This window comes from Oncorhynchus mykiss, chromosome 2 (genome assembly GCF_057628025.1).
Source record: "Oncorhynchus mykiss isolate SJ-2025 chromosome 2, ASM5762802v1, whole genome shotgun sequence".
NCBI lineage: Eukaryota > Metazoa > Chordata > Actinopteri > Salmoniformes > Salmonidae > Oncorhynchus > Oncorhynchus mykiss.
Genome location: NC_143023.1, coordinates 56,105,216 through 56,130,548, shown reverse-complemented (window position 1 = coordinate 56,130,548; position 25,333 = coordinate 56,105,216). Strand labels below are relative to the sequence as shown.

Below are 25,333 nucleotides of genomic sequence, written 5' to 3'. Positions count from 1 at the left end.
GTAATACCCACATACAATACCCACGTTTACAACTGTCACCTTAGTGTTTAGTTCTCTTTCACGTCCGTGTAAGCTGTTCCTGAGGGTAGTGGCGGATTTAGGTATAGGCGACATGGGCAGCCCGGGGCGGCATCTTGCCGGGGGCAGCACAGGGCGCCCGCATAAAAAATTCTGAATGGTGATAAGTGTCGCTAGCATTAGTCTAACATTGTGCAATCATTTCGGACATGTAGCCTATTTGAATCATTATGGAACTCAGACCACACTTAGCAAGTTAAACCTGGAGCTCAGCGAACGGTTCATAACGACTGGAGCGTTGTCATACAGTTCGATGATTAGTAATGCTTATGGTAGATTTATAGTACTATTGTTCAACCCCTATTGTACACTTTTTTTTTCCCACCTTCCAATTTTTCATGGATTGAAATTGAATATGACAACTTTCCGGATGAAACAAACCAATATATTTCTTTGCGCGTAAGGAAACCACATCTGCAAACCCCATTACGCACCTTCATAAGGTAAGTCTGAGTACCAACTACTGAGAAGTGCATAGGAAAGGCGTGCACTAGAAAGGCATCGTTTATTACGGCGAAATCAGGTCCATAACGCTCTGCACAAAGTATCCTCTCAATTATACATATTCGAGTCTTCCCAAATACCCCCTGTGGAAAGGCCAGGTACCCCCAGGGTTGCTGGTACCCCAGGTTGAGAACCACTGCCCAAATATCCCCCACAAAGGCACAGAGTGACACTCAGAGATCAACATTGTCAGTCTGACTATCAAAATCATGTCTAATGTGCTTTGGTGTTTATATGTGTATATGTACACGTGATGGGAATCAGGGGTGGAAATGAGGGAATGCAATCATTTTAACATGTAAAAATTAGCTACAGGTGAATTCAAGGATTATTTCATTGGTGGGTTCCCAAAGTAACTTTTCCCCATTTCCACCCCTGTTGGGAACTTTATCTCTTTAGGTCAGGCAAAATGGCATTGAATATCAATGTTTCTTTACAAGAGCGGTCCATTTGGTTCTCTTTTAGTGTGTCCCTTCAGTCCTGCTTAGAGAAGCTCCCGCCATGACCGACTGTTGGTTGCTTTAGACCGTCTCCTGATGGACCTCTTATGTAGTCGGTTGCTGGGGGTGGCACCAGCTGAGGGAGAGAGAGGCGCATGTTGATGACATCCTTAAAACATTGCTGAATAACCATCAAAGATGCAGGGGTATTCAAAACTGAGTCTGGCGGTACGGAGAACTGCTGGGTTTCTCTTCTACCTGATAATTAATTGCACCCACCTCTAAATCAGCCCTTGATTAGAAGGGAAAGAATGGAAATCAGCAGTGGAACTTGCTGCGAGACACTCATATCTCGCCTAACTTACTTTAATGAGGTTTTGAATCTGAGTTGATGGGAGTGGACGAGACACGATGGATTAAACAAGGAAGGTTAGACTCACGTCCTATACACTCCACTTGTGGCTCCTCCCACCGCCCGTCGGGAAGGCAGCGTGCAACAGGCGGGTGGCGCCGTGTGAAGCCTGCATCACACTGGTAGAGGACGATAGAGTTGACGGGGTAGCGGTCTCTTCTGCTGCCCATTGGCCTGGCGTTGTCCACCTCAGGAGGGGAGTGGCACACGACTGGGAAGGAAGGGGAAACCAGAGGAATTGGCGAAGGAAATGATCTCATGAGATCTGTCTGTTTGTTTCCAGCGATGTCGATAAAGTCAGGGTTTGAATGACACATTGACTCTTCGTTGTGCCCTACAAATAGCGAGCTGGAACAACAACAATAATGTTTTTGGGGGGTACCAATTTGTTTTAAGACTCACAGTTTCATCTCACTTCAATTAACACCTTATTAATCCTTATTTGTGCATAGTCACCCCCGGACATCCCTATTTTTCAAAAAGCAGGCCGAATGTCTTGTTGGCTCAGTCACTGACAGCTGACCCAATTAATGTTCTGTGCCCCCTGACCCTCAACCACTTAACCCCTGCTCCCTACCAGGTTCACTCTTGCAGGTGAAGGGCAGGTGGTAGTTGCAGGGAACATCGTTCCACTGGCCGTTCTCATGCCAGATCATCACGACACAGTCCTCTCCAGAGTTAAAGTAGTTATCCGGCTGGTTGGGCCTCCAGTTCTCAAATTCCTGCATGCGAAGACGTCAACACAGGACCATTTGATTAGAAAGGAGGATAAAATGGAGTGAAGAAGTCAAATGGTAATTTAATATTAATATCAATAATAATAGTGTTATTCACGCAACTAAAAGTAAAGTCAAATCTAATTTTTTAAAAAGCAAAGTACAGTAAAGTAAAGTAGGGGACCAGAGTAGGGGATACCTGAACTGGCCGAGAGGGGAAAAAAACTCACCAATGGACTCCCATCTGTCCAGCGGAACTTATTCTGCACGTCCTTGTCATTGAGTCCAATCCACTGATAGTCCTGAGCGTTAGCTATATGGAAAATAGAACATTGAGCTGTCATGTACAGTGTGTATCAGATGTGATCTATGTTTGTGATTTTTTTTTTATTACACACACGTGTGCATGCACACACACGAGTGCATGCACACACACACACACACACACACACACACACACACACACACACACACACACACACACACACACACACACACACACACACACACACACACACACACTTCACAACTAAGACAATAAAGAGTACTTACAAACACAAGCTTGCAAACACACACACACACACATTTGCACACATCCTATATCTATACTCACAGTTGACAAACTCCTGCTCCTGTTGGGAGGTGATGCTGACCAGGTGGGAGTTGAGCTCTTGGCAGCGCTGCTCGGCGTCGGGCCAGGTGTCTCTCTCTAGAAAGTGCATGTAGCAGCTCCCCATGAACTCCACCCAGCCTTCGGCACAGCCCTGCAGTGCTGCACACAAACCGATAGATAGACACATTAACACATACTGTAGAATGTTGGCTATTTATTTCATTTATACAATCCCCCTCCCCTGTAACCATAGGCGGCGCTACCATAAGGCTAGCTGTAACCACAGGCGGCGCTACCATAAGGCTAGCTGTAACCACAGGCGACGCTTCCATAAGGCTAGCTGTAACCATAGGCGGCGCTACCATAAGGCTAGCTGTAACCACAGGCGACGCTACCATAAGGCTAGCTGTAACCATAGGCGGCGCTACCATAAGGCTAGCTATAACCATAGGCGGCGCTACCATAAGGCTAGCTGTAACCATAGACGGCGCTACCATAAGGCTAGCTGTAACCACAGGCGACGCAACCATAAGGCTAGCTGTAACCATAGGCGGCGCTACCATAAGGCTAGCTGTAACCATAGGCGGCGGTACCATAAGGCTAGCTGTAACCAGAGGCGGCTCTACCATAAGGCTAGCTGTAACCATAGGCGGTGCTACCATTGTTTTGTTTTGTTTTGTTTTGTCACACAACACAATGCCACAGATGTCTGAAGTTTTGAGGGAGCGTGCAATTTGCATGCTGACTGCACGAATGTCCACCAGAGCTGTTTCCAGAGAATTGAATGTTAATTTCTCTCTCGTTTTAGAGAATTTGTCAGTACATCCAACCTGCGTCACAACCGCAGACCACGTGTAACCACGCAGGCTCAGGACCTCCACATCCGGCTTCTTCACCTGCGGGATCACCTGAGACCAGTCACCTGGACAGCTGATGCAACTGAGGAGTATTTCTGTTTGTAATAAAGTCCCTTTGTGTGGAAAAACTAAGTTTGATTGGCTGGGCCTGGCTCCCAAGTGGGTGGGCCTATACCCGTTGGCCTACCCATGGCTGTGCCCCTGCCAAGTAATTTGAAATCCATAGTTTAGGGCCTAATTAATTTATTGCAATTGACCGATTGCCTTATATAAACTGTAACTCAGTAAAATCGTTGAAATGTTTGCATGTTGCTTTGACTGATTCGTTAATGTTATGCTACTAAAATATACAGAAATAACATACATTTTTCTAAACTATTCCAATATGTTACTTGCACTTGGTTGTTACTGAAATGGTTGTTCTAGTTTAGATGTTTAGGGTAATCTTAGTTTTCCCAACCCTGGCAGTCATTCTGAATGCAGGTTGCAGGCGATTTTTTTTTTTGCTCTAAATGTCAGATTTCGTCACTCTGGCTGGATGCCAATACGAATTATGCATCACTTTGCAAGCCAGCATAACATGACTTGCAGGACTCATGTGGACTGTAAACTATGAGTTTCAGGCCACTGTATTTAGTTAAAACTTGGCCCTCAAAATAAGGCCTTATGAAATATGTATTGTCTTGAATAATAACATTTGAATGGCAACAAATTCACTTAGTTTCTCAGTTGGGGAAGACTGTAACAAAATGAATGCAACAATCATTTCTCTCGTCACTAGCAAACACAGTCATGGGTGGTACTGGTAACTCAAATTTAATCGAAGGGTACCCTGTGAAATGTGCAAATAAGGCTTAAAACCCTACAGCAGGGCTATTCAATTCCATTCCTGGAGGGGCCGAAACATTTCTGGTTTTGGATTTTTTTATGGATTTTCAAAACCCACTGCTCCTAGGCCGTCATTGAAAATAAGAATTAGTTCTTAACTGACTTGCCTAGTTAAATAAAATAATAAAATAACATTGCCTTTGTTTTTAAAAGTGTAGATGATCGTTGAGTTGTGAATGTCAGTGAAAGGTCCAGACAGCCATATCACAATTTTTCAAAATATAATCAGGATATAGTTTGAGACTCACGCACCGCCTATGCCTGTAACGGTATACATTGCAGGACAGGGCAACTTTCATTTGCATGTAAACACAAAAATAACAACAGATTGATAACAGAGACACCGGGAATGTTGAGTGAAATGTCTATGATAGATATGCCGGCTTGTAATCACGTGAATACATCTTGTAACACATAGTGTTGTCACTGACATGTGCTGCAGTCCTCTCCAGTGAATCCATGTGGGCATTGGCACAAAGCAATGCCATCCTGCACAGAACAGGTGCCTGTGCCACACTGATTAGGCTCACAAAGGTCACGAGTAGCTAGAAAGAGGCAGGGTCAGAATATAATGGGTTGATTAGACAATATGCTTACTAGGGGGCATTGTTCATCAGCTGTTAGCATGTGGTGGATGAAGCAAAGAAAACAATGGCTGATCGTAGCTACTATAACCAATGGCCTGTCGAGCACTTCAACGACCAAATGATCAAATAAGCTTTTTTACCGTCAACTACAGCAGGCTCCTCCACCACAACAGGGGTCACCATTGAGACTGCGGTTGCTGTTGTTGGGCTAGAGAAGAATGCAGATGGTGCCGTGACATTGATTGTCTCCATGGGCCCTTCCAGTCCTTCTTGCTCCTGCCCTTTCTGCTCATGGCCCTCCAGCTCCTGGCCTTCCTCCACCAGGTCCAGGTCATCCCCTCTTCCCGTGTTTCCCAGATAGGTGATATGCTCTGGGTAAGTCATGGTAGACCCAGGGGGCAGCACCACACCTTCTGCGACCGTTGACTCCCCCAGGGAGAGCCCACTGGCTGAGGTGCTCCCTTCATGCTGGCTACTGCCGTCTCCACTGACCTCTACGTAGCCCTGACCCTGCTCCGGACGCCGCCGTGTTGTCACCTCCATCATCCCATCTTCTGTCAGGAAGATGACCTCATGGCCTGAGTTGGATCCGTCACCACTGGATGGGAATCCAGAGCCGCTGTGAAAACCGGAAGGATAACCGGAGGGGAAACCGCTTGGAAAACCGGAGGCGAAGGGCTGGTAGCCAGAGACCTCCTGCTCTCCCGAGGGATTCTCGGTCAGGTCAATGAGACCTGAATGCTCGAAAGATATGTCGGGAAGTCCGGAGCCAGAAGTGCTGGTCACATCCCCGCTGAAGAAGCCACCCGATCCGGACACTCCACTGGAGCCACTGACATCCACACCTCCTTGTCCAAACTCCTGTCCGGTGGGCTGCTGCTTGGAGATGTCCACCATCTCTCCATCCACCATGATGATGACAGAGTCCCCGCTACCGCTCAGGTCCCCAGATACCCCACTGCCACTACCAGAGTGGGGAAGGACACCAGACGGTAGCCCACCGCTGAACTCTCCCACCCCCACCCCGGAGCCACTATTCCCAGACCCGGTGTAAGTGACAGTGGTGCTCCCCTCTACTGCCTCCTGTAGACCTCCAGAGCTAGAGCCCTGTCCTGACAAGATGTGCCCACTGCCCTCGAATGTGACTTGGAAGCCAGACCCGGAGCCCTCGCCACTGGCCCCACCAGATGTATCTCCGCTACCAGGGGTTCCACTGCCACTACCACTGGTAGAATGCTCAGCTAAGCCTGAACCGGACACATCCACAGATACAGGTGGTACAATGGGGCTCACTGAAAAACCACAGAGAGAGAACAAAGGTAAAAGAACATGTAGTATTAATTCACTTTGACTAGAAAACAGCTTGTGCATTTAGATTTTAACAGAGGTAAACATACTAGTATGTAATTCTCTTTCACTCTACTGTTACGTTTGGCATGGTCGGCAGGATAAATGTACAGGAAATACTAGAGGTGATACAGAAATACTTGTTGACCACTTAATATATGTTACCAGGAGTCAATTGGTCCGTTCTGGTTGTCATGTTGATCATTTCTTCCTCGACAACTACAGTAACGTTGAGTCTGGTTTCAGTGTGAATAATCGTAGGTTCAGCTACAAAATAAAGAAAACGAACACAATATCAGTTTCATGCTTTTAACAGTGGCTGTATTTGGGCTTAAACAGTTTGAGATTTAACAGCCACCATATTGATGACTCTGAACATATCCAAACTCATACATACCTCTGAAGCAGTATGCGTCGTATCTGGAGTGCTGGTCAGGGTGTCCCGTCTGGTTGGGGAAGGCGTAGATGGTGTGTACCCCAGCCTTGCCTCCTCCACAGTGGGGCCTGGGGTTGTGGATGGGGTAGCGGATGCTCCGGTCCTGCAGCCAGCCTGGACGGCACTTGTCAAAGCCCTGTCTCCAGGCGGCATAGAGCTGCCCTGTGGTGGCTAGCGTGGTGTTGAGCTTCTGACAGTGGGCCACGGCCTCCTCGTAGGAGAAGCTGTCATAGTCGCTGGTGTAGAACAGCTCCCCTGAGAGATGAGGGAGAAGAGAGAGCAGGTGGTTTTACTAGGGCGACCACATGTCGGGACAGTCCCGTGTGGGACAGTCCCGCATTTTGTGCCGCATGCTGTCCCCAAAATATCAATGCAGCCTATGCTGTCCTGTGAATGTCATGCAAAATCATCAAGTTTGGGTCACCGCATTTGGGTATTTTAAATGTAGAAGAAGAAGAAGAAATCTCTCAACATCTGAAGCTAAGCTCTGAAGAAGAAGAAGATGAAGGAGAAGAAGAAGAATAGGGTCCATGCACCATGTCACTGACCCTTGAGGCGGTCCACATAGCAGTAGACATCGTATCGCTCGGTAGCGGGTCTCAGACCGTAGGACCTCACCCCTGGGAGATGCTCCAGGTTCCCTGAGCACTTATCTCTGGGAGACAGGATGGGGTACCTGACCACAGGAGAGCGCAAACTGTCACTATGCAGGTAAGGGTTAAGGTCATGGTTGACGGTTAACGAAGCAGTTCTACTAGGGTCCTCTTTAGGAAAAGAGACTAGAAAGTCAAATTTAGTTTTTCCGTTATTTCAATCAGAGAATTTCTGCAATCATGAGGAAATATGCAGGGAAGTGATTTCTGTAAAACCAGAATTGTGCAAACCTACTGAGAAGGCTACTGGACTACTGAAATGTAACCTATCTATCTCACCTGACGCTCTGGTCCCTGAGCCAGCCTGCATCACAGTGGTGGAGCCCTGCCTCATAGGCTGCCTGGAGCTGCTGAGAGCTGGCGATGACCGCACCCACACTCTTACAGGCCAACTGGGCCTCCACGAAGGACAGGGCATAGCGACTGGAGCCAGCACGGTAGTGGAACACTACACCTATATTGAGGGATGGAAGGAGGGAGGGAGGAGTAGGAAGAGAGGGAGGTAGAGAGAAAGAAGGGAGATAGGGGAGGGAAGAGACAAACAGATCCAAACACAGAATTTGTGTTATTACGCTTGAAAATGAAAATGGCAAAATCTAAACAATTTCCACCCTGACGTTGACCAGCACAATCTGCTAACCTGTAGGAGACATGGCAGTGTCATTGTCACGAGGGAACTCGGCGGCCACATTAGGTTTAGCTGTCACCCTGCTGATGATCTCTTCCCCCACGACCGGGGTGACCTTGGCATACGTGTCATTCACACTGGGGAGGATGGGTAAGGGCAGTTCCATGCTGGTGGTGTCCAGGGGGGCTTGGGTCAGAACCTCCCCTTGTGCCTCAGCCTCAGGGGCGGTGGTACGCCCCAGGTAAACCATGGGGCCAGCTGTGATGGTGGCCACCTCTGGGAACGGGGTCGTCTTGACTTCGCCGTCTTCTTCTGTGAAATAGACCATTGGCAGCACGAAAAGTTAAAGTCACACTGTGTTACTAGAAATCACTCTGGCTATAAGACACCCAAATGAAATTCACAATTACATCTTCAACACTTTTTTTTACACTTACCTTGGTAGCAGATAGCGTCGTAGCGGGAGTCTGGGTAGGGGTAGCCTGTCTGGTTAGGGAACAGGTACACGGTCCTCACTCCAAGTAGTCCTCCACCGCACTGCGGCCTGGCAATGTTGATAGGGTAGCGGACGCTTCTATCTGCCAGCCAGCCCGCGTTGCACACGTCCATGCCAGCCTTCCAGGCCAGGTGCAGCTGCCCTGTGGTGGCCAGCTTGGCCCCTAGTTTGGCACACTGGTCCATTGCCTGGTAAAAGGCGAACTTCTCCACGGACATGGAGTAGAACACTCTGCCTGGGGATGATGTAGAGGGGAAAGCAAAGAGTGAGAAACAGAGGCAGGCAGTCATGATTTCTGCTTCTTACTTCTCAAGCTAATATAATATATTAGGCTAGCTAGTTGGGTAGCTTTGTATGGCAAGTATATCAGCAATCAACATCAAGTTGATGCCCAGCTAACAATTCCAGGGAGAGAGAACATTTTTGCAATGTTACCTGTAATGTTCCCCTAATGTTTGAGTGTCCAGTTTTCCGTTAATCATGGAAACATTATATATATTCTAGCAAAAACCTTTTGAGAACCTTTTTAGCGTGTTTTGTTGTCTGGGTATATAATGTCAAACAGAATATACCCAGAGTGTGGTTACCATGTTCTCAGAACATACAATATTCATCTTCTAGACAAGTTTTATGGGACGTTGCAAGAACATTCAGTTTCCAGTTTTCTGAGGGTTAATGGAATATTACATTAACGCCCCTCCAAACGTGCACAGAACATGGTTGCCAGGTCTCAGAATATACGATATAAATGTTCTAGACACGTTCTAGACACCCCAACCCCCCCCCCCCAAAAAATGCCTTGTTACTGTTGCCAAGACAATCAGGGCTCTGATTGAATATTCAAGTTAAAACACTGTATGTCAAATGCACTGTGTGTGAGTATGCCTAAGCTTGTCAACATATAAAGAGCTATGAATTGATCAGTGGCTCAACAATCAGGGCTCATCAATCAAGGCCTTGATTGGATTGGCAACAGTAATAAGTTGTGATGGGTAATGAACTATTTTGGGGGAGGGAATGTTTCTTTGGGACCATCAGGTGACGGCTTGACAACTGATACACAGAAATGTTCCCATGAAACGTGTCTAGAACATTAATATCTTGTGTTCTGAGAACTCGGTAACCATTTTCTTTGTATTGTTTGGGGGGGACATTCGTTGAAAATACTTCTAACCCTCAGAAAACTGGATACATTAATGTTCTTGCAATGTTCCCATGAAACATGTCTAGAACATTATTATCTTAAGTTCTGAGAACATTGTAAGCATGTTCTGGGTAAGTTCTGTTTCACCTGAAAGGAAGGGTCTTTTGGAAACATTCTTCACACATCACGGGTACATTCTCTAAAGTTGTGGGAACGTTTGTTGCTGGCTGGGTGTAGCTCATTTTATGCTTTGCATAATACTTTGACTTCAAATGATCATGCCCCTATTTATATGCTATAAATCATTTAACTTAGATGCCTATCTACATGCAATACAAAACAGCTTGCATAATGACCATGATAACTATGACAAACTATACAATTTGTTGTTGAGTACCTGACATCTTCTGTGCGAAGCAGTACACGTCGTAGGTCTCGTTGACCTCTCTCACGCCGTAGGTTCGCACGCCCGGGAACTCATCCTTGTCTCCAAAGCAACCCTCACGAGGCTCATGGATGGGGTACCTTGAGTAGATCACGTGACATGGCAAAGAAAAAAAATGTGTATACACATGACACATCAATTAGTCTGAAATTATATATATTTTAAAAATCCCAAACGGTTATAACGTTGCTTCATTCCAAACCATGGTTTAGAACCCCCATACTCAACTGGCAGACTGCGGTCCGGAACAGGACTAACCGAAACCGGATAAACACGGGGATAGTAGAATTGCAGTAAATGAGCTTCAAAACAGAAAAAAATGCCCCATGCAAAATGTGTAGAATTGCAGGAAATTAGCTTTAAAACTGTCAAATGTTGTCTCCGCCAACAAAAGGGGTGTGAACTGTTTGGGGTCGCATGAGTTGCGAGGTGGGGGTTGTTACTACGCCAAAAAATGACAATATCCATCCGGACTTTTGCCACCTAGGAAATTTGTGTGACCGGACCTTCTCAAATAGTACTTGAGTATCCCTCGTCTAGAACAACATTTCACATCCTCACAAAACCCTTCAGGTTAGTTCATTTCTACAGTATATCCTCATGAAAACATCAAAGATGGCTAACCTAAAAGAAGTATGACTGACAATAGTGCACACTGGCTTACCTAAAACAGTCATGACAGATAACGGTTCACAGTTTAGTATGTCAGAATTACCTGACTGTTTGGTCAGATAGCCAACCGGCGTCACATTGGTGGAAGCCATCGTCAAAGGCAGCCTGTAGCTGGGCTGGAGTGGCGATGGTGGCACTGTTCTGGATACAGGCAGCCTTGGCCCTCTCAAAGTTCAGAGTGTAGCGTGTAGAGATGGCTCGGTAGTGGAACACAACACCTGGAGAGGAGAGAACAAATGACCCCCACTGTATTATTATTGATTACTATACAATTTCAGAGGGTAGGCTAGTGTATATATGAGGAAGAGGTGCTATTGAAGGGAAATTTCACTCCAAAAATATAATATAATGTTCAAAACTCAAAAGTTCTTCACCTTTTTGGGATAGGGGGCAGTATTTTCACTTTTGGATGAATAGCGTGCCCAGAGTGAACTGCCTCCTACTCTGTCCCAGATGCTAATATATGCACTCTGAAGTTTCTAAAACTGTTTGAATAATGTCTGTGAGTATAACAGAACTCATATGGCAGGCGAAAACCTGAGAAAAATCCAACCAGGAAGTGGGACATCTCAGGTTTGTAGTTTTTCAAAGCATGGCCTACCGAATACACAATGAGATATGGATGAAGCTGCACTTCCTAGGGCTTCCACTAGATGTCAACCGTCTTTAGAAACTGGTTTGAGGATTCTACTATAAAGGAGGGGCTCATGAGACCTCTTTGAGTCAGTGGTCTGGCAGAGAGCCTTGGTCTCATGACGCACGCGCCCGACAGTTACCTCTCATTCCAGTGCTTTTCTGAAGACAAAGGAATTCTCCGGTTGGAACATTATTGATGTTTTATGTTAAAAACACCCTAAAGATTGATTCCATGCATCGTTTGACATGTTTCTAAAGGACTGTAATGGAACTTTTTGAGTTTTTGTCTGGATGAAGTGCCTGTGCCTCATGAAGATGGATTACTGGGCTGAACACGCTAACAACAAGTGGCTATTTGGACATAAATTATGGAACTTTATGGAACAAATTAGTGATTTATTGTCGAACTGGGATTCCTGGGAGTGCCTTCTGAAGAAGATCATCAAAGGTAAGTGAATATTTATGGTGTTGTTTCTAACTTTGTTGATTCCAAAATGGCGGATATTTCTCTGGCTGTAATGGGTTCTGAGCTCCGTTCTCAAATTCTGCTTTTTCCGTAAAGTTTAAAAAAAATCTGACACAGCAGTTGCATTAAGGAGAAGTCTATCTTTAATTATGTGAATAATACTTGTATCTTTTAGCAATGTTTATTATGAGTATTTCTGCAAAATCATTGGATGTTTTGGAATCAAAACATTACTCCACGTAAGGCGCCAATGTAAACTGAGATTTTGGGATATAAATATGCACATTATCGAACAAAACATACATGTATTGTGTAACATGATGTCCTATGAGTGTCATCTGATGAAGATCATCAAAGGTTAGTGATTAATTGTATCTATATTTCTGCTTTTTGTGACTCCTATCTTTGGCTGGAAAAATGGCTATGTTTTTTCAACTTGGCTGTGACCTAACATCATCATATGTTGTGCTTTAGCTGTAAAGCATTTTTAAAATCGGACACGATGGGTAGATTAACAAGATGTTTATCTTTCATTTGTAGTATTGGACTTGTTAATGTGTGAAAGTTACATGTTTCTAAAACATATTTTTGAATTTCGCGCGCTGCCTTTTCAGCGGAATGTTGTCGAGGGGTTCCGCTGCGCATGTCCCATGCCACTGGATTCAGCTATATTCCTCAATCTCGAATAATAACCAAATAATTGACTGATTTTATTTGGCACTTTCCTTTGTCAAACTTTGATTTTGGAGTGAGATGTCCATGTTAATCTTAATGTGTGTGAGAACCCCCCAACACAATGCAGAGTACATCTGAACCAGAATAAAAGACAATCTAATGATATTTTATTTAAAATAAATCTTGTTCTGGATAGGGTCTAGTTTCCTGAATTTCCGCCTGACTGACGTGCCCAAAGTAAACTGCCTGTTACTTAGGCCCAGAAGCCAGGATATGCATATAATTGGTAGCATTAGATAGAAAAACTTTGAAGTTTCTAAAATGGTTAAAATGATGTCTGAGACTATAACAGAATTGACATGGCAGGCAACAATCCGAAGAAAAACCAACCGGAAATCTTTTAGGTCCCAGGCTATTATTGTTCCTATGTAATTCCGTCTCCCAGATTGCAATTCCTATAGCTTCCACTAGATGTCAACAGTCTTTAGTCAAGGTTTCAGGCTTGTTTTTTGAAAAACAAGCAAGAATTTTGAGTTTTGGTGAGGAGAGCACCGGAACAATATCACTCTTTCGGCGCGCGAGGGAGAGGGCGTGCGCTTACTAATTTTGCTTTCCTATTGAACATACTACTTTCCGTGTGAAATATTATAGTTTATTTACATTTTAGAATACCTGAGGATTGATTAGAAACATTGTTTAACTTGTTTGGAAGAAGTTTAGTGGTAGCTTTTTGGACTCCTTTGTCTGCATGTTGATCGAGTGGATTACTGAAATCGATGGCACCAACTAAACAGACTTTTTGGGATATAAAGAAGGATTTTATCTAAGAAAACGACCATTAATGTTGTAGCTGGGTCCCTTGGGATTGCAAACAGAGGAAGATCTTCAAAAGTAAGTGACTTATTTAATTGCTATTTGTGATTTTATGAAGCCTGTGCTGGTTGAAAAATATGTTGATGTTGGTCGCCATCCTCAGACAATCGCATGGTATGCTTTCGCCGTAAAGCCTATTGTAAATCAGATAACGCAGTTAGATTAACAAGAATTTAAGCTTTTAAATTATATAAGATACTTGTTTGTTCATGAATTGTTAATATTACAATTATTTATTTGAATTGCGTGCCCTCAAATTTCACCGGATGTTGTCGTATCCCTAATAGCTTGAGTTCATAACAACAAAATGCATTCAGAGCCTGTAGTTACACTCCAAGTCATACCTTGAACCTGGATGTCCACCGAGTCATGGTTTTCCTCGATGCCGTGCATGACCTCACAGCGATAGGTGCCTGAGTCCTTGGAGCGCAGCTCCGTGATCTCCAAGGTGATGTCGGTGGGCACCAGCGGGTAGTTGGCCATGGTGACCCGGTCTAGGTACTCCGTCTCCACGTGAACTTTGCCCTCCGACGCCACCAGGATGAGGGTGGCCTTGCCCTTGGTGATGTATGTCCACTTGATGCGGTGGGACAGGGGGTCGACAGTGGGCGTGCCCGGGTGGTTGATTGGGTTGTCGTGGAAGTAGCAGGGCACCACCACCTTCGTGCCCATCAGAGGGCGCAGTGGCACGTCCATGGGGATGCTGACACTCAAGGTACTGTCGAGATCTTGGGAGGATAGTATGAGATTGATTTTTACGTTATATTAGTAGATCATGTAGGGAAGATGTTGCCCTACAGTAAAGTGGATTAAATTCATGTCACCTGCCTGCATTATTCCAAACCCTATCCTAAGAGACTATAAAACACTTTTGCTTTTGTATTTGGTTTCAGCAGTGGGATACACATACAGTATATAACAGGCCCTGTTTGAATAGCTAGAACTGCGTTCTTCCCTATTTGAACGCAATGCATCCTTCCCTATGTCCTTCCTTAATGTTGATTGGATTTGATTGGATGAAAGCAGAGGAGTGGAAAGCTTGCATACACCTATTCATGTTGGATCAGGGATTACTTCAAGGAAAGGAGGAAGGAACAATGCTTTTTCCATAGTATTTGAATAGGGCCGGTGAACAATAGTGATGCAATATAACACATACCGCTAGGGTCTTCAAATGATATTGTTGAGGTGACGAAGGGCAGAGACACACACAGTAGGAGCAAGGAGATCATGGTTTACCTGTAATGGAAGAAAAAACTGTCAGTGAAAAAAATGGCTGTCTTGTCAGATTTGGTGAGGTACTGTCATTTAGCCTGGTCAACTAGACTGAGCTCTCGTTTTGGTTGACCAGGCTGACTGTAAAACGACACAACGGCCTCACATTTTTTTTATGGGTTCCAATGGTGTGTAAAAAGCCTCATTACGGTTGCTTACACAAACGGTTGCTGTTCTCTGTTTAGCCAGGTGGTAGAAGCACAGGGCTGTACTCGTTTATATCCACTAGATGATTGTGATTGGGACCGAACTTTACTTTACGGTGACCTTGCAGTGATTTCCCTCTTACCTGATTCTATTTTACATTTAAGCTTCAACAGAATATACATTCCCACATGTATTTTGTGTCCTGTGTTGGGTTGACTTTCGCCAGGCAACATCTGTTTAAATGATTCAAACTTGTCTGGTGTGAAAGGTTTTACCAGATAGTTTATTTACATGTATTCTTCAGTACAACACAGCTACTTTTCTCCTTAGTGGCATCGTATTCACACAGGCTAACTGCTACTATATATCAGCACGGGCTGGTTGTACTGTGCATTACCAGTGGAAACATCATGTCAAAAATCACTTCCCCTATTCTCAAATACCACTCACATGTTCATCAATGAATAAAACCCCTCTGTCCCTGGCACGGGATATATTCTCAGTGTAAAAAATAGATTTTCAAATGTATACAGCATGGGAAGTCTTTATACAGTAGCTTATAGGAAAAAACATGATTCAATGTGTGCTTTTTTTTACAGGAAGAAATGAAATACTCAGTCAGGGCAGTTTTCCAGCGGTTCTTAGATACTGGCCCTTTCAGTGTATAGTAGTCTATCTGCCTCCAGTCACTTCCTTTCTGGCTAGTGTGTGTGTGTGTGTGTGTGTGTGTGTGTGTGTGTGTGTGTGTGTGTGTGTGTGTGTGTGTGTGTGTGTGTGTGTGTGTGTGTGTGTGTGTGTGTGTGTGTGTGTGTGTGTGTGTGTGTGTGTGTGTGTGTGTGTGTGTGTGTGTGTGTGTGTGTGTGTGTGTGTGTGTGTGTGTGTGTGAGAATAAAAGCTGCCTTGATGGTGGATAAAAAGCATGGGTATTCCACATGGGCAGGGATGTTACTGGTCACTTCAGCTGGGATGCCTGGTGGCCTAATGGGTCACTGGGTGTGATCCTGCTCTTCTATGTTCAGGGGGGTAAATAAGGTAGAGGACAACCTTCCCCAAAACGTGAGGGATGAGAGTGGAAACTATAGACATATTAACTCCTGAGCTCCTGAGTCTGTTATGCCATTTAGCTTAGGATTGTACCCATACTTTCTCATCTCCTTCAGCACACGACACAAAACAATCATTTTGATCAGTTTGGGTGACAGAAAGGGCAAGTCAAAGGCTGTAGATATCAGATAGGCATTTAGAGGTTATGGAACGACTGTGTGCTGTAGCTCACAGTAGGCAGAGATGGCGTCAAGACCAGAACTCTCAAGGCCCAGATCCATACCTGCATTCGAGTACGGTAAAAACCTAAAGTGTTACCAATGGTTGCGAAGTGTTACCAATAGTTGCCAAGTGTTACCAATGGTTTCCTAGTCTTGAATAGCTCTTGGAGAGAGTGAGCCACTGTGACCCAGGTTTATTTCTTCTCTGCTTTCCACCACAGCCTTACAGTACCTTCATCGGGTTACATTTTGAGGGGGCCCGTGCAGTCCAGCAACCCTTTGATAGATTACAAACTAGACTCATTCCAACATCCAGACACAGATGGACTCTATCCTACAAGGAGATTACATCATATCTGTCCTTCTTCATCTCAGTCCTGGGTTGAGTTCATTAGGCATCAAACGAAAGAACACGGACTGAAATATGGAGGGACTACCGGGACTTGTCCAATCATCAATAATTTTTATATTTCTTTGCAATGTTTAAAAAATATATTACCTGCCCTAATGAACACTACCCTGAGGTAAATTAAAGACTACAGAGGGAGGCCAGAGGAATTCAGAGGCTAGTAAAGTCAGTCTCCCAAGTTCAAAGTTCAAAAGTCATTCCACCCAAGTGTATCACAAGAAGGATTGACTGCTCACACACAGTCATGTACACACAAACATAAATCCACACTGGGGTCACATCCTAGAAAAGTTCACTCACTCACGCACTCTCTCACACACACACACACACAAACAGAGGCTTGGGTAACACGCCTAGACAAGTTCACACACGTGTGTGAGAGCAGGCCTGCATTCTCTAAGTTTCACAATCTCAGGAAATACAGCTCCAACATTCTCTAAGTTCCACACACTCAGGAAATAGAGCTCCAACATTCTCTAAGTTCCACACACTCAGGAAATATAGCTCCACAATTTGCTGTCAGAGATCTAACTGGGTGGATCAGCTCAGTTATATTTGGGAGGAAACACTAAATGGCACATGCACATGAAATTGCAGATCACCTCACAACTGTAGAACCTCCAGCTAAATCATAACATTAGCTATATTCTTCATAACTCCTCTTAGGGCTGGATTCAATCTGTATTGCATAAGTATGGCAGGTAAATCCATTTGAATTCAATCACTTTTTGATTGCATCACTTTTCATTTAAACAAAACATTCCATACAGTACATGTTTGCCCATTGAAGAAGTATTCAGAAAGGGACTTGGAACTGAATGCCAAAACATTTAGGAGATAGAGGTGCTCAAAGTTGACCAAATTTTAGCACACCCCACCATACCATGAGACATCCGTGCCTTCATTACTGGAAAAGATAAACGGTTGAGTTTGATATCATTAAAAAGCATACAGAGCTGTCAAACTATTTCATAATTTATTTTTTTTTAAATTAAAAACTTTAATGTAAATGATCTAAAAACCTGTAAACTCAGATTTTTTGTCATATTTGCATACTGTATGTTGTAGCTTAGACCCTACTTTACATCAGCTGAGGTTGTGTTGTTCCCGCCATCGGTTGAGACGCAACATTCTCTTGAATGCAGGGTTGGTGTCCTTTCAATGATAGAAATATAATTCATAGAATGGACCTATCCCTTCAGACCACTGCAATTTAGCTGGTACTCCTTTAAAATTCAAATTGAACTTACATTTGAACTTCTAATTACTACCACGAAGATGGCGGCCGGTCCACCCACCGTCGAATGTCAACTCAAATTGTCGCGTGTAATCTATGATCTATGTTTCTATGATTTCAAAAGCTTTCCGGTGGAAGATTGACAGTATAATTTAAAACAACTGATATTACCATTCATGTTAACATTCTCTGATGTGTGGACCTCCAACCATCTTTGTGGTACCATTCGGAAGTTGACGTTTTAATTCTATTCCCATTTTAGTACATTTATCAGCCAAAACATGACACCCCACTCTGTATTCAAGAGCATATTGTGTCTCAACTGATGGTGGGAAAAACACAAAAACCTTAGATGATGTAAAATAGGGTCTAAGCTACAAAAGATGTGTTTTAGATCATTTTAGATCATTGACATTAAAGAAGAAAAAAAAAAGGAAATTTCAACAACAACAAAACAAATCTGGAATTTCTAAAACAGTTTGGCAACCCGGTTGGTAAGTTTATAAATTAGATCAATCTCAACCATTTGTCTTTTCCAGTGTTGAAGACATCGATGTTTCATCGTGTGGTGCGGCATGCAAAACAGTTCAAATTTGAGCACCTTCATCTTTTGAATGTTTTGGCATTCAGGTCTAAAAAGTCACTCTCTGAGCACTTCTACAATGGAAAAATAGGCATGAAACGTTTCATTCAAGTCAAAAGGGGTGCTGTTAAAAAAAAAATTGAATTCAAATGAATTTACCCTTGTGGAAGACACGCGTTATAGCTCGATGGACGGTTAAAGGCAATGTTCCCACGTTCGCGGAGACTGCATTCGTCGGCTCAATCGGAAATCACCTTTACACGTGGATCTAACGTGGATCTTCCGTGATATTACTTTGAATCCAGCCCTTAGTTAGGACAGCGACTTTTTCTGGAACTCTCAAAATCTTCAATATATTTAGAACCTTCTTTGAAAATCTAGAAGGAGAAGGGCTTTGTCGGCCTGATAAAGACGGACTTTATGAAGTGTTCGAATAATCCAATGATTTGATCCCAGCATTCCAACTGAGCTAGATGTAGTTCTAAACGTTGCTTTGAATGCATGTACCACACAACTAGTAGCTAAGGCAACGTTGACCATAACGCTAAGTTCACAAAAGGGAGGCTTTTCCAGAATGGATTTGATGAAAATCCCTCCCTGAAGAACTAGCTGCTCCCTAACACAGTTGCCATATATAAACACACAGAATGGCCAACCAAAACCGTATCCCTGGGTTTACTGTAGCATACTACTATATAACTCTACAGGTAGCCAATAAATCCACATGCTCTTTCAAGGCATGAATTAAAACCTTGCCATCCTCCAACCTTCACGATCTACACTCCCATTGTAAGCCAGCCAAGTCTGGAGCGGCAGCCGTATAGGTCTTCTACCCCTTCTACAGTATGTCCATTCAGCCAGTGTGGTATGTTCCGTTCCCCATTGAGGTGGAGGCCAATAAGGCCCTGGTCTGTTCCTGCCGTGGTGGAGCCCTGTGAGTTTGGATGAATGCAGGGCCCTGGGAGGGTGTTGGAAGCCAAGATAAACACAGGTCTGTGGGGGCTGTATTCCTGAGGAGGCCCTTAAACCCGCCTGGGTCTCTGGAGACCACAGGCGCCATAACAGAGTGGACATTGACAACAGAGGCCCTCAGAGGGTTAAGGGAGCAGGGGGCTGGGGAACATGCCCATTGCCCATCATAGACCTGTATAAAAAATATTGTTGAAACAATTGATTTTCAGGACAAACTCTTAAAATGAATGATCAAGGAAAACAAAACATGTATGTGAATATTCTAAGTTATTATATTTCATCACTTTTTACAAATTCAAAATGGGGAAAATACAACATTTCCCAGAATGCCTTAGTTTAACCCTGACGTTTACCCCGAGGCCTTCAAAAAGAAGCCAAACAAATGAATATATAGATCTATGAATATATTTGGCTATTCTAAGCACTACGGTTAAAAGAGTATATGAACATTGTTTCCAGAGAAAGTGATATATTCTTTGGTATCTGGAAGTGTGACCTATCAGAATCAATGAAACCTCATGTTCTATGACTTGAGTGGAATTTTCTTTAAATTGCACTGAATTAAATTCTACTTCCTCCCGCTCAAACTCAAATTCAATTGGAATTTCAACTCATGAGTTGGACACACACACCCAATGCAGATACTGTATGTAAGTGGATGTGTACAGTACATAGGTGTGCATGTACCGTATACACACAGATGGGCACATAGGTATATACATGCATTTGCAAATACACACATGCACTCGTGCATGAGCAAACACACACATGCACATGCGTGTCACACACACGCCCACACTAAACATTAGATAGTAGCATATATTTTCTGACTTCATGGTTAGGAACAATTGATCATTCATGCCGTGTCTTAAAAAAAGCACTACTTTTACGAATTTGTATTTATGGCGGGGATAAAGAGACTGTCCATAGTTGTCCTGATCTTTTCCCTTTCTGTAGAAATTCTCATAACCAAACTACTGTATTTATTGATTAAAACTGTTCAAACTACGGCACAGTGCGTTCCTAAACTGTTATCAAATCAATCAAATGTTATATGTCACCAGAGCCGAATACCTTCCAGTGAAACGCTTACTTACAAGCCCTTAACCAGCAATACAGTCAATGTGTCAATGTGTGGGAGCACCGGTTAGTCGAGGTAATTGAGGTAATATATACATGTAGGTAGAGTTAAAGTGACTATGCATAGGTAATAAACAGAGAGTAGCAGCAGCGTAAAAGAGGGGGGGGCAATGCAAATAGTCTAGATAGCCATTTGATTAGCTGTTCAGGAGTCTTATGGCTTGGGGGTAGAAGCTGTTAAGAAGCCTTTTGAACCTAGACTTGTTGCGCCGGTACCGCTTGCCATGCAGTAGCAGAGAGAACAGTTTATGACTAGGGTGGCGGGAACTTTTGTTTTACGGCCTTCCTCTGACTGGTATAGAGGTCCTGGATGACAGGAGGTTTGGCCCCAGTGATGTACTGGCCCGTACGCACTACCCTCTGTAGAGCCTTGCGGTCGGAGGCCGGGCAATTGCCATACCAGGCAGTGATGCAACCAGTCAGGATGCTCTTGATGGTGCAGCTGTAGAACTTTTTGAGGATCTGAGGACCCATGCCAAATCTTTTCAGTCTCCTGAGGGGGAAAAGGCTTTATTGTGCCTTCTTTATGACTATCTTGGTATGTTTGGACCATGATAGTTTGTTGGGGATGTGGACACCAAGGAACTTGAAGCTCTTAACCTACTCCACTACAGACCCGCCAATGAGAATGGGGGCGTGCTCGGTCCTTCTTTTCCTGTAGTCCACAATCATCTCCTTTGTCTTGATCACGTTGAGGGAGAGGTTGTTATCCTAGCACCACACGGCCTGGTCTCTGACCTCCTCCCTATAGGCTGTCTCGTCGATGATCAGGCCTACCACTGTTGTGTCATCGGAAAATTGATGATGGTGTTGGAGTCGTGCCTGGCCATGCAGTCATGAGTGAACAGGGAGTACAGGAGGGGACTGAGCACGCACCCCTGAGGGGCCCCCGTGTTGAGCATCAGTGTGGCGGATGTGTTGTTACCTACCCTTACCACCTGGGGGAGTTTCCCCATCAGGAAGTCCAGGATCCAATTGCAGAGGGAGGTGTTTAGTCCCAGGGTCCTTAGCTTAGTGATGAGCTTTGAGGGCACTATGGTGTTGAACTGTAGTCAAGCTCAAGCTGTAGTCAATGAATAGCATTCTCACATAGGTGTTCCTTTTGTCCAGGTGGGAAAGGGCAGTGTGGAGTGCAATAGAGATTGCATCATCTGTGGATCTGTTGGGGCGGTATGCAAATTGAAGTGGGTCTAGGGTTTCTGGGATGATGGTGTTGAGGTGAGCCATGACCAGCCTTTCAAAGCACTTCATGGCTACAGACGTGAGTGCTACTATGGCACAGTGCATTCTAAATCTGTTAAAACTAGGGCACAGTACATTCTAAATCTGTTCAAACTACGGCACAGTGCATTCTAAATCTGTTCAAACTACGGCACAGTGCATTCTAAATCTGCTCAAACTACGGCACAGTGCATTCTAAATCTGCTCAAACTACGGCAAAGTGCATTCTAAATCTGTTCAAACTACGGCACAGTGCATTCTAAATCTGCTCAAACTACGGCACAGTGCATTCTAAATCTGTTCAAACTACGGCACAGTGCATTCTAAATCTGCTCAAACTACGGCACAGTGCATTCTAAATCTGCTCAAACTACGGCACAGTGCATTCTAAATCTGTTCAAACTACGGCACAGTGCATTCTAAATCTGCTCAAACTACGGCACAGTGCATTCTAAATCTGTTCAAACTACGGCAAAGTGCATTCTAAATCTGCTCAAACTACGGCACAGTGCATTCTAAATCTGCTCAAACTACGGCAAAGTGCATTCTAAATCTGCTCAAACTACGGCACAGTGCATTCTAAATCTGTTCAAACTACGGCACAGTGCATTCTAAATCTGCTCAAACTACGGCACAGTGCATTCTAAATCTGTTCAAACTACGGCACAGTGCATTCTAAATCTGCTCAAACTACGGCACAGTGCATTCTAAATCTGCTCAAACTACGGCACAGTGCATTCTAAATCTGCTCAAACTACGGCACAGTGCATTCTAAATCTGCTCAAACTACGGCACAGTGCATTCTAAATCTGCTCAAACTACGGCCAGTGTATTCTAAGACTTCCAACAGCTGAAAACTGTAACAGCCTTAGCTGATACATGCAATACATGCTGAAAACTGCAACTAACAATTCAGTTCATCCTATACATTTTCAATAAAAGCAAAAAATATTCTAATCAGACAGACATCTTTGGGACACATCCTCTCAAAGAAAGATCCAAATCCTTCGTTGAATGTATAGTATTACTCGAACAAATCAAAATCTGGCTGCCTTCTGCCTCTGTCAGAAATGGTTAGGAAAGGGAGTTCAGCCGTACAGTTACCCTCTAACCCAGGGGTGGGCAATTCCAGTCCTCGTGGGCCTGATTGGTGTCACAGTTTTGCCCCAGCCCCAGCTAACACACCTGACTCCAATAATCACCTAATCACGATCTTCAGTTTAGAATGCAATTTGATTAATCAGCTGTGTTTGCTAGGATGGAGAAAGAGTGTGACACCAATCAGGCCCCCGAGGACTGGAATAGCCCACCCCTCTTCTATCCCCAAATGGTATAGTAGCCAGTTCTTAACTGACTTGCCTAGTTAAACGAAGGTAAAATAAATCAAATAAAAAATTGTCATGCCATGCCCACAACATGTGCCCCCTCAGTTTTATCCATGTATACACTGAAAAAATACAGAATATATTGTTTCGTTTGCACATAATTAATCCAAAGAAGTCAAATTTCACCAGTGGCTCTGACACTGACTGTCAGGGACAATCAAGTCAGCACAACAAAGCACATTAAGCAAAAGTAAAAAACAACATAGCATGTAAAAGTTTGAGTGTGACAAGAATCTCAGAATTTCACTGCAGTTCCACGTTAAGAGATAGATGGAGCTGCAGGAAAACGTCTGAATTCTGATAAGCCATGTACACATTTTTATTAAACAGCTTATCAGCTTAAAAAAACGATTTGCATGTTGTTTTAGTTTTTTTTACTCTCTAAAAGCTTTAAAACATGAAAGCAAAATGCCTTTATCTATATTTTCTAGTTGTTACTGAGGTCAAGGTACATTTTATTCGGTCCAGCACGCTCATCCCCTCTTACTAGCAGCACTGGATGCTGCCCAGTACCGATGATACTGAAAACAAAACTTTACCTTGCCACTGTCCTCCAAGCCAAGGATAAACGTCAAGTTGTCAAGAGGCCAAATTTTGCCTCTTGAAAAGGATATATTTTAGCGCAGTATTCTTGTCCCTGACTGGATTGGTACTGTATAACGCACCCCTGTAGTAACGTACCGTTGATGTGTCGTGACTCTAACCTGTGAGCCAAATCCTTATGTGTTCTGACTGTGTGCTGCTCCCTGATGTGCTGTGAGTTGAAGGAAGCTTTATTCAAACGGAGTACCAAGTTTAGCAGTGAGAGAGAGAGAGAGAGAGAGAGAGAGAGAGAGAGACAAAGAGAGAGCTGTAGTAGAGAGGTAGTGTTGAATCGTCTTGCCAATAGTGTGAGGTCATGCAAACAGTCGGAGGATTTGAAAACCAAAGCAGTACCACGGAACCACACTACTCTACAGTACTAGTGAATGTTTGCTATATGATAGGCTGTGTTCACAATAAAGGTGAAATTGGCATGAGGCTGATAAAACTAAATCCATAATATTTTTCTACCTCCTGTTCAGAGGATTAGAAGTATTGCTAAAATAAAAAATTTTGGGGGGGAAAGCATAACTCAGAATGAACATATATTGTTTTGATGTGTTGGACTGTCCTTGCAATAATATTACAATAATATGATAGAACCTTTTATTATACAGTATCAGTAAACCTGGGACATTTCCAGTTAACCCTTTACAATATGAGTGCATCCCTTTGGAGAGTATAACAATTCAAACATTCACATTCAGGTTTGTGGACTTTCACTACATGACAGAAAAGACAAAAGGCTAAGTAGATGCAAAAGGATCCACAATCTTTCGTAATATGAGCTGACTGTTTGTACTGAGGCCAAGCAACTATCTAAGCTAGTTTTGACGCAGCATTTTGGAAGTGTTTGGGGCGAGTGAGAGTTTGGGGTCTTCTCAACACTGTCTGTTACACACACACGCACGCACGCACACACACACACACACACACACACACACACACACACACACACACACACACACACACACGCACGCACACGCACACGCACACACACACAGGGGCTTGGGAAATTGGATGTTGTATATGTGCCTTTCTCTGACATAGGCCAGTGCATTATCCTAGCCTTACAGCATACTTGACGTGGCTAACGCTAGCTTCTGGCTCTACCTGGGCCTGCCTACTATTTAGCCATCCATGTTCATTGATGTGATTCAGGCACTACAATAATGTTTAGCTTCATGCATGTGAATCTTTGTAGTGTGCAATTGAGTACATGATTTACTGTATTTAGCTAAACTCATTATGCAGTAGTGCGCAATAAAGCATAGGCCTAATTGCCTTGTGTGTAATTTTGCATGGTTAACCCCATTTCCATTTCGCTTTCCTCCAAGAAACCACACATGAATGGATAAGTACCCAAAAGTGAACCAGAGTGTGTTGTGTGGTGACAACAAACATCCTTTGCCCTGTCGTCCTTTGGCTCTGTTCTTGCTGGACATCCCTGTGGTGCATCACACATCCCTGAATCAGTACATAGTGTTCAGTAGAGGTCATCCAGGCACTTTCAGTTTTCTTGTGTGAACGTTCTACAGCCTAGTATTGTTT

The 25,333-nt window shown here is 43.8% G+C and overlaps 2 protein-coding genes across 3 annotated transcripts in view; one reads left to right on the top strand and one right to left on the bottom strand.

Annotated features, from left to right (window-relative positions):
* LOC110491965 (hyaluronan and proteoglycan link protein 3) overlaps positions 1–3,748 on the top strand; it is a 28,597-nt gene extending 24,849 nt beyond the window's left edge. The window contains exon 4 of the mRNA XM_090202664.1: positions 3,572–3,748. Within this exon, the coding sequence (XP_090058790.1) occupies positions 3,572–3,621 (50 nt within the window). The 3' untranslated portion in view covers positions 3,622–3,748. The remainder of the gene's footprint in view (positions 1–3,571) is intronic.
* Positions 565–24,110, bottom strand: LOC110491947 (aggrecan core protein). Of its 2 annotated transcripts, XM_036951010.2 has the most exons (18): positions 23,882–24,110; positions 14,726–14,805; positions 13,911–14,294; positions 10,960–11,134; positions 10,197–10,324; positions 8,597–8,890; positions 8,172–8,471; positions 7,811–7,985; positions 7,427–7,554; positions 6,840–7,133; positions 6,608–6,709; positions 5,236–6,387; positions 4,940–5,053; positions 2,764–2,922; positions 2,381–2,463; positions 2,012–2,156; positions 1,463–1,645; positions 565–1,158 (listed from the first exon to the last, which is right to left on the bottom strand). In XM_036951010.2, exons 2-18 carry the CDS (start codon positions 14,796–14,798, stop codon positions 1,067–1,069), a joined length of 3,981 nt encoding a protein of 1,326 aa, XP_036806905.2. In that variant the 5' UTR covers positions 14,799–14,805; positions 23,882–24,110; the 3' UTR covers positions 565–1,066. The 2 variants fall into 2 exon arrangements, with proteins under 2 accessions (XP_036806905.2, XP_021421517.2); XM_021565842.3 differs by lacking the exon at positions 4,940–5,053.
* Positions 24,111–25,333: the final 1,223 nt, after the last annotated feature.

Coding starts and splice junctions, on each gene's coding strand:
- LOC110491947 (XM_036951010.2), bottom strand. CDS start 14,798: ATGATCTCCTTGCTCCTACTGTGTGTGTCTCTGCCCTTCGTCACCTCA. Junction 7,555..7,810: donor CTCAGGGACCAGAGCGTCAG/GTGAGATAGATA, acceptor TCCTGTGGTCAG/GTACCCCATCCTGTCTCCCA. Junction 5,054..5,235: donor GGAGCCTGCTGTAGTTGACG/GTAAAAAAGCTT, acceptor GCCTCTTTCTAG/CTACTCGTGACCTTTGTGAG.